A 10,210-nucleotide genomic window follows, 5' to 3' on the forward strand; every position below is an offset into this window, starting at 1 on the left:
CCTAATTTTATGACCTTTCTTGCCATAGCTATACTTTGTGAATCCTTGCAACTGTTAAGTAAGTAACAAAGTGAATCTGGCTTCCCTATTGACTTTGTCAAAGGGTTACAAAAGGTAATCACATGATCCCAGGACATGATCCCTCACAATTATGAACCAGTTGCCAAACATCCAAATTCTGACCCTGTGAGCTTGGGGATGCTGCAACAATCATAAGTGTGAAAAATGGTCATAAGTAACTGTTTTTCAGTGACGTTGTAACTTCAAACGGTCACTAAATGAAATGCTGTAAGTGAAGGACTACCTGTAATTGCAAGGTTAATATCTCAGATATTATGGCAGCTCAGTACTGATACGAGCTTTATATATTTCCAAAATAGCAAGGGGAAATTATGAAGTGCATGTCTATTATTGCAAGAAGTTACATTGATCTGGAAGCAATTACAACTTAATTACTGATGGGAAAAGAGATATACAGAGTCCTTAGTGTTCTCTGAGCTTGGTTTTTTGTTTGGTTAGTTTGGTTTGTATTCATTATCCACTTGGGTAATGACACATCTGCAAGCAAACGAAGCTCAAAGCACACAGTGCAACCTTGATCAAAAGAGATACATTATGTCGAAGGTTATACCTAGATAGTTTCAAATGCAACTAGCCATTACAAATGCTAAAATTCATGCTTTCTATTGTTATTGTAATCAACTAATCACTATTCTTAAGATTTATTTATTTATTTGTTCAACTTGTATGCCGCCTTTCTCTGAAGACTCAAGATGATGGTACTAGAAAGCACAGTGATAGTATTTATATGGGTCAGGGAAATAGATTATTTTCCTAGTACGAAAAAAAATTGAGGATGTGGAAAACTCTCTACCTAATACCATGCTTAAATTATTTAGACACTGGTCTTCATATAGTCAAAGAAAGATAATCCATGCACAAGAATGTAATTTAGAGAAAACCCAGAAGTACAAGGCAGAGTTTTGAGAAAATGAGTCAGTTATGCCTTTCTTCCTTCTTTCCTTCCTTCCTCTCTTTCACTCACTCACTCCTTCTCTCCTTTCCTCCCTCCCTCTTTTTAAATTAATTATAAAAGAATGTGTTTCAAATGAATACTCAAGATAAACTGCTGAAGACAATAATAACAGAATGCCACAGGATTAAAGTAGGATTCTTGTATGTATTTATTTTTCATGTTTGTGTGTAGCCATTTATTGCAGTTAGATGTGTAGTGGTTAGAGTCAGTGGTGGGATCCTCCTGGTTTAACAACCGGTTCAGTAATCGCACGCTTTGCATGCACAGTTTGAGGAAATCTTCACTTCCGCGTTTCTTCGGAGGAGAAAAACAGCTGAGGCGTGGCAATCTGCTCTGCTGTGCAAATCAGCTGAGAATATAAAGGTAGGAAAATAGTGCGGGAAGGTGGGTGGGCCCATCTTATCATCAGGGCGAACCGGTTTGCTCCCAGCTGATCATTGGAGCTACCAGTTTGAATCGAACTGGTAGAATCCAACCCCTGGTTAGAGTGCTGCCCTCTCATGTGGTAGACTGGGCTTCAATCCCTGCTGGTGCCTACCTTATCAGTAGGGGTCCTTGCCAAGACCTATCCCCCATGCTCACTTGCCTGCCTCCAATATGAGAGTGACACGAACTAAGAGATTCATGCCAGCTCAGTTATCATATCACCTGGATTAGCAAGGTTCAGGCCAAATGATAGAAAACCAGGACAATCTGACGATAAGTGGGCTACTGGAACAGGACCTGGTGGCTCAGCAGACTGATAGCATTGTGATTAACACCAGCTGTCTGCAATTACTGTAAGCTCGAATCTCACCAGGCTCAAGGTTGACTCAGCCTTCCATCCTTTCTAAGGTAGGTAAATTGAGAACCCAGTTTGTGGGGGCAATAAGCTGACTTTGTATAAATATACAAAAGTATAAAGGCTATTGCTTAACGCATTGTAAGCCGCCCTGAGTCTCCAGAGAAGGGCGGCATATAAATCAATTTTTTTTAAAAAATGTGTATGGACAAGATAAGGGAACCTGAAACTGATAGAATGCTACTACAACAGCAGACCTAATGAGATATATGAGATGTATGTAGGAACTATGAATGCACAGAAGATAGAAAAACAGCTAGTTACCCAACACTTCAACATAGTGAAGAGGAAGCTGTATTCATAACTCGAAATAGGTCAACTTTACATTATATCCCAGATTCAAGAAAACCTGAATGAACAACTGGATGCATAGCCAATACCTGAACTAGAACATTATTGTCCTCCCCTCCATTACAGAGCACAGCAAATGATATGAGACCTAAGATCATGGATAAATGTAATGGGGATAAATCCCTTAGGGGATGAGGGAATGGGGATAAATCCCTTAGGGGATGAGGGAAAAAGATGCTGCCTATGAAATGATCAGACAAGAAGAGGGGCCCACAAGGACTTAACAGTCAGAGAAAGAAACCTAGAAAGGAAGGATTTGCCCTCATAAATCAGACAGTTAAAAGTGGTGGCAGGAAGTTTGTAACTTCTGATTTGCAAGCTTCTGTTAAAGTAGCCTTACAATAAAGTAGATTTAGCTCAGGTAAACACTATATTTCCTGTCTGGTTTACCTGGGAGGCCTGACACACCCATACGGGTGAAAAGGGGATTAAAAAAAAATATTTACGACTTTTGAAAATAAAGGCTTCACTTCTTTTCTTTAAAGTGCCGAGGGCATTGTTAGGACCCTTTCAGGATAATATAGTATAAGTGTTGTGAAACATTTGATATAGCAACAAGCAGGTCAGCTAAAAAATCTAGAAGTACTTAATAACCAGTACCTGTCATAGTTCAAATGGAACAGTAGCTTTCTAAAATAATTTAACTGCAGCAGAAGCATCTATACTTATGTCCCTGTCCATCCATAGATTTAACAAATGGGTCAAGTGAGGGGCCAGATTTTCTCAATATTTCAATGTTCAAATTTATTTTCTTCATTTTTTTTTAAATTGGATTTATATGCCGCCCTTCTCCGGAGACTCAGGGCGGCTTACAATGCATTAAGCAATAGTCTTCATACTTTTGTATATTTATACAAAGTCAGCTTATTGCCCCCACAAACTGGGTCCTCAATTTACCTACCTTAGAAAGGATGGAAGGCTGAGTCAACCTTGAGCCTGGTGAGATTCGAGCTTACAGTAATTGCAGACAGCTGGTGTTAATCACAATGCTATCAGTCTGCTGAGCCACCAGGCCCAATTTCCGGTTTTAAGAATTCCTTTTATATGACAGTATTATCATTATCTGTTTAAATGTCCTCAGTTTATATTTATTTACATTTAATAGCCACCCAATTACAATAGACTCTAGAGACGGAAATGCATATGACTCACAAAAGTGGTCAAACCTTGGAAATATATCCAAATAACTCTAGCAGAAAATGGAAACTGCAGACATATTACATACATTTTCATGTACAGGTAGTCCTTGACTTACGACCACAATTGAGACCACAAAATTTCTATTGCTAAGACAGTTGTTAAGTCAATTTTGTCCCATTTTACAACTTTTCTTGCCACATTTGTTAAGTAATCAGTGCAGCTGTTAACTTAATAACACGGTTGTTAAGTGAATTTGGCTTCCCCACTGACTTTGCTTGTCAGAAGAATGTGCCTAAGAATGCTGGAGACATACAAGTTACATAGTAAAAAGATTATGAACTGTATATTCTCTCCTTTTGATCCATTGTACAAAATTTTCAGAATAATTTCAACGAGTGAGCTGTACTTTGCAAAGAATAAATTAAGTGTACTCTCTGTCTACTAAAAGTTTGCTGTTTGGATTTGCCATTTACTGGTCTAAACCAACATACTGAGAGTCCATTCTGAACTGTATAGTGTAGAGTGCTTTCCCTTCAATTTTTTGAGATCCAATCCTCTGACAAGCTTGAAACATTATGCCTAAACCACAGTCAATACAACACACCTGTCTTGGTTCATCCATCATGCTAAATCCTATATCATGGTTTCCAAAGCACAAAGGCTGGTAGCACACAACATGCTGACCATGATGTGTTTATGCCAGTTTACTAAACATAAAGGCATACTAAGACACCTTTGCCAATAAATAACATGGAAATGTTATTTAATGTCAGAAGTAATTTGGAATCGAATAGTCTTCAGGCCACTGCAATATATTTGAATGAACTGCTGTCTTCTACTGATTTTACGCTGCAAATACCGTCATCATCATTGCCACCACCATTGAATTCACCAGCTCATTTAATCACCACCACCATTTTTGTTAAGGTCTAATTATTATAAGAAGCAATGTTGAAAATCAACATTTCCTGTAAATTCCGTAGATGCAAAATAGAAAGCAACCCACATCTGGGCAAAAATCAAAACACTTCTGAAAGTTATTACTGTTATCATTGGGGTGGGGGGTTATTTCAAAAGCTTGCTATTTGTGTATGTTTGTATGTGCAGGCAAGCTTTTCAGTTCTTCAAAAGTCTTTACCCAAAAGTGAACCAGTCAAAGAGGGAGGTGGGGGAGAACCAAAGCTGTCCAGCAGCAAAGTCGTGAAGAATACAGCACTTAAGAGCTTTTCAGATTTGTGTCCCTAAAGTAGCGGGTTTGCAATTTTGTTCCTATCTCCCCGACGCCCTTTCAGTAACAGGAAGTCAGCGGGCTTCCAAAAGGGAAGCATCCATAGGAAGGCAAGAGACTTTTTTTTTTTTTACGGCTTGCCAACACTTCCTGCTCGCTCGCCTTGCGATAAACTGACCTGGTTAAGAAAGCGGGCATTTCCCCCAAGTCCCCACCGGGCGAGAAGGTTCCAGTATACATCTAGGACAGGAGGAGGAGGAGGCGGTCTCCGAGTTCGGGGCTGCAAATTGAGCTCCGGCTCCTCTCGCACCCCGCCCCCGTTGAACGCGTTACCTTCCAGCCGCCCCCGGGGCTGCCGTTGCAGGTGGCGCATTCAGCCGGCAGACCAAAGCTCGGGCGCTGCCCGTTGCGGACGTCCCGAGGAGTCAGCAGCCGGCTGCCGTTCCCCACCGCCTGAGCTCGCTGGTCCTCGTCGACTCGGGGAAAGAGCCCGCAGCGGCGCTGGAACCGAGCCACGAGTTGAGAGCCCAAGAGGCTGCCGAATAGGCCGGCCATGCTCGCTCCTGGGAGGTGGGTGTGGGGGGGGGGTAGAGAGACCCAAAAACCAGGCGCGGCGAGACGCTCCGCGGGCAGAGCCGCCAACCGGCCACCGCTCTGTAGAGGACCCGGAGAGAAGGGGCGGGCTTGGGACGCCCCGCGGACAGGTGCAGCCGCGCCCCGCCGCGGGACCCGAAGCCGGCGCTGCGCCCTGAGTCGCTCTTCGACTTGGGTGGCTGCCTTCACTGCGGGGCCGGCGCGGTTCCTCTGGACGTCACTGCTTTGTAATCAAGCAGGCTCTTCTCGCCCCCGGGAAAGGAAGGAAGCCGTCCTGGGACCGTCACGCCCTTAGAGAGATGGGTGACCTTTTCTCTGAAGTAGCCTGGCCGTTTATTTTCCACAGGAGTTCTACCAACTCGGCTGGATATCGCTGGCGTTTACGGGACCTGCATTCAGTTCAGCCCCGGTCCGCAGCCCGGAAGTTCACTGCGGAATCCTAGCCGAGCCATTAGTTCTCAGCCGACCTCCCAGAGTTGCCGGGAAGAGAGCATGTTGAACTCAGTAAGTGACCTCCACAAAACAGTCCCAAGACCAAAGGATATCGTGGCTTAATCCAACGTTACACCAATCTTACACCACATACCATTTTACCCTCCCTTTAATGTAACCAGACCCATTTTCTCGGGAACGGTTTAAAGCACTGCTCATTCGTCTTTTATGTCAGGAAAAATATTGGTATCATTAATCTGGTTGTCCACACCATCAGTCGCATCTTTACTCTGTGGCATCAATGCCAGATTGTGCTACTCCCACTGTCCCTTTGTCCTCCTGGCGTTGGCATCTTCTTGTTTTTTATAACATCGCTTCTTAGCAGAAAAGCTGCGCAAATCAGAATACTGCAACAAGAATGTCATTTCTGATCTGTCCCAGTTCAGGTTTGACCAAATCTGCAACTGTTCGCCCTCTGATCGCTTCTTTCATTTCTAGGATTGGTGGTATTTTCTCTGACACCAAAAATTATTTCTTATCCAATGAGATGGGAAGGTAATATGATCTACTTTTGAAGGAACAAAAGCCATTGAAATCGACAAGAAAATTTGCAGTCTTTGAAAATATTTCTCATAGGAAGGAACGAAGGAAGTCTTTCAGCAGAGAAGTGTTGTGTTTGTGAGAGTTTTTTAAAGAATTTAAAAAGATTTAAAAGTTATCCCAACACTAATTTTAGAGCCTGAGAAGCAGAGAAAAGATGATGGGAATCCATTATTATTGAAAGAACAAACACCACATTTTACATACGTTATTGTTTCAGAAATATCACATCCACATAAGCAGTGAAGGTAACTTTTAATCCAGAATGTAAGATAATGAAAGGAGAATGGTTAAATTCTGGAAAAGGAACTAATCAAAAGGGAACCTTGGGAATGCTGAGTGACATTGCTGTCAATTTAAACTCCAAGTGTTATTCTGTGACCACTAGGTATGTTTTGCTCTCATTGAATTGTGGGCAAAAGGTATAGTTTTGGATTTTTAATGTTCAGGGAAGGAGTGAATATGATTTGATTACAAGTGATTCTCTTTCATCAATGTGCTTATTGGACTAACCAGTTATCCTCCACAATAAAAGTACTGGCTTTTAACATTCAGCTGTATTAAACTCAATAGCTAGGTTGGGGAAAGTATGAGCTAAAGTTATATCCCACTCATCTATACTTCCCCCTTCCTTCTGGAATAATCTGAAGCATGCTTCAAAGAGACCTATTCTATCATTGTAGCTGTAGAACCCATGCTCTATCTTATTTCTATGCAGTCTGTAGCTGATAAAGATGTATGTAGCATTAACTTTCAGATTCTTTGAACACATAAAGGTCAGAGAGAAATATAAGCAAAATAAATGGATTTGGTTAATTAAAAGTTATTGATATTTGTAAGAGCAGTTCTATGTTTAGTTTAAATACATTCAGAAATATATCTTTTTTAAAAAAAAAATCCATGAGAACCGAAGACAAACTGGGAAGTTAATACAGATGTTATATTAAATGTGCTGTTTCTCTCAGTCAGTAAATGATTTCTGTATTTTATGGCCCTTTCAAAATAAGAATAGCACTACCTTTGATTTGTATTGGCTAATTAAGTAATATATATATATATATATATATATATATATATATATATATATATATATATATATATATATATATATGGCTGAGTAAGCAGCAGTAGCAGTTCTTTGATTTTATTGCTGATATCCAGGAAATGCTATTTCTGTTAGAAATATATGTAATGTTTTACTTTCATATCAAGACTGCAATGCAGAGGCACTGGTGTGCAAAATGGAGTTATCAGCCCAGCCTTATACTCTAATTTAAGCAAATTGCTTTACAGTGTACCCTTCATTGTGATCCAGAATCCTGTCCTTCATAGCATGTAGGATCGTCAGCCTACAAGGTGCTTAAGGTCATCTACTACAACCTCACAATATGTCTGTCCTGGAGCAATCTAAATTACATGTCATTTGCTGTTGATTAAGCTATATGAGCAAATGTAAAGTGTATTAGCAATCAAGTGAGTACCACACCAAGCAGATATTTCCAATTAATTGAGAATGGGGGAGGATAATAAATACAGAATTGCTATGAAATTAATTCTACTGTCAAAATTTAGCAGATTTAACTTAGGTTAATAAGACTTGGGTTCATACCATAGCTTTTTGGTTTTTTTAAAAAGTAAAGTAGTCTAGTTTACTTCTAATACTATGGTATAAATCATAGGTACTACCTGAGGGAGAAGGTACAGTAGGTAGAAATTGGTTGTATATAGCTTTAATTCCCTGGGGTATTTAAGACCAGTTTTGGCAGAGTAAGTCAAAACATGGTTTAGTTTTGGCTTGGCATTATGTAAACCCAACCACTTGGTTTACAAACAGTGGCAAAACAACTTATTTTGTGTAGTAGATGAGTTGCAAATTGCAGCTTCCATAAGACATTCAACAGGGACCCTTAATTTCAGGGATCTACTTTGGTTTTTGAATTATTTGCTAAATCAAAACTAGGTCCATATGCAGAATCCTGGTTGGAGGTAGAAGGTGAATTGAATCCTAATTTATAAAGACTGAGTCCATCTGTGATGTGGATAATTTTCTTACATAACAAAGGTGCCATTTAAATTATAATTTAGTGCTCAAAATAATTTATTTATTTATTTATTTATTGCGATTTATATGCCGCCTTTCTCCCTAGGGACTCAAGGCGGCTTACAAAATGACAACTTCAATACAAATCACAATACAATACAAAATTAAAATCAGTAACCCAATTAAAAACGATTTAAAATTATACCAGTGTACCCCCAAACGGATCGGTTTAATTGGCGGAAGAGCCACGTCTTCAGCTCGCGATGGAAGGAAAGAAGGTCGGGGGCTGTCCTGAGCTCAGTGGGCAATCCATTCCAGAGGGTCGGGGCTCCCACAGAGAACGCCCTCCCCCTGGGGGTCGTCAGCCGGCATTGTTTGGCCGACGGCACCCTGAGGAGGCCGACTTTGTGAGAGCGCACAGGACGATGGGAGAACGGCTGGAGATGGTTCTGCAAGTACCCCGGACCTAAGCCATGAAGGGCTTTATAGGTGAGCACCAGCACCTTGAAACGTATCCGGAGTGCCACAGGTAGCCATTGCAGCTCACGCAGGAGAGGTGTTACACGGGAGTATCTAGACACCCCCGTAACTACCCGCGCGGCTGCATTTTGGACTAGCTGAAGCCTCCGGACACATCCCAAGGGCAGCCCCATGTAGAGGGTGTTACAGTAGTCCAACCTAGAGGTAACAAGGGCGTGAGTGACCGTGGCGAGGGCATCCCGGTCTAGGAACGGGTGCAACTGGCGCACAAGACGGACCTGTGTGAAGGCCCCCCTGGTTACGGTCAGGGGTGGAAATGTAAAGCTGGGTATCATCAGCATATTGATGATCCTCACCCCAAAACCACAGATGATCTCACCCAGCGGTTTCATATAGATATTAAAGAGCAGAGGGGAGAGAACCGAGCCCTGAGGCATCCCATAAGTGAGAGGCCTCTGGGAGGATCCCTGACCTCCCGCCCAAACAGACTGCAGACGGCCCGAGAGATAGGAGGAGAACCACTGTAAAACAGTGCCTCCTAACCCTATCCCCCTGAGCCGCTGCAGCAGGATACCATGGTCGATGGTATCGAATGCTGCTGAGAGGTCAAGAAGGACCAGGATGGAGGAGCAACCCCCATCCCTGGCCCGCCAGAGATCATTTACTAGGGCGACCAATGCTGTTTCCGTGCTGTGGCCACGCCTGAAACCAGATTGGTAAGGATCCAGGTAGTCAGTTTCCTCCAGGAATTGAGGGAATTGCTGTGCCACCACAGACTCAACAACCTTCGCTAAAAAGGAGACTGGACGGTAGTTGTTAAGTACGTCAGGATCCAGGTTAGGCTTCTTAAGGAGGGGTCGAACCACCGCCTCTTTAAGCGCAGCGGGAAAGACCCCTTCCTTTAGTGAAGCGTTGACAATAGCCTGGATCCAGTCTCCAGTCACCTCCCTGGCTGCCAAAACAAGCCAGGAGGGACAAGGATCCAGTAAACATGTGGAAGACCCCAGCCTACCCCTAATCCTGTCCACTTCATCCAATGAAACAGGCTCAAACTCAACCCAGATGTCTCCACTGAGACTAGGCCCTGTCACCTCAACGGACTCTGTCCAGTCGGAGTCCAACCCTGTCCGAATCTGAGTGATTTTATCTTGCAGAAACTGTGCAAAGTCCTCAGCATGGTCCTGTAAGGGGTCCTCCCTCGCTCCCTGATTAAGGAGGGAGCGGGTCACTCTAAACAGGGCTGCTGGGCGATTTTCTGCAGATGCAATGAGAGTGGCGAAATAGTTATGTTTCGCCACTTCCATCGCCACAAGATAAGACCTAATATGGGTTCTTAGTTGTGTTTGGTCGGACTCGGATCGGGAGGATCTCCAACTACCCTCCAGGCATCTTTTCCGACGCTTCATTTCCCTGAGCTCCGCAGTAAACCAAGGAGCCGCCCAGGATCTGCGTTGGATCAGAGGCCGC

General features: G+C 42.7%; 1 protein-coding gene across 1 annotated transcript in view; it reads right to left on the bottom strand.

Moving 5' to 3' along the window:
* SGPP2 (sphingosine-1-phosphate phosphatase 2) overlaps positions 1 to 5,151 on the bottom strand; it is a 35,469-nt gene extending 30,318 nt beyond the window's left edge. The window contains exon 1 of the mRNA XM_070946050.1: positions 4,930 to 5,151. Coding sequence (XP_070802151.1) covers positions 4,930 to 5,151 — 222 coding nt within the window. The remainder of the gene's footprint in view (positions 1 to 4,929) is intronic.
* Positions 5,152 to 10,210: the final 5,059 nt, after the last annotated feature.

This window comes from Pituophis catenifer, unplaced genomic scaffold, assembly GCF_029215685.1.
Source record: "Pituophis catenifer annectens isolate HBS135680 unplaced genomic scaffold, rPitCat1.0.hap2 SCAF_6, whole genome shotgun sequence".
Lineage (NCBI taxonomy): Eukaryota > Metazoa > Chordata > Lepidosauria > Squamata > Colubridae > Pituophis > Pituophis catenifer.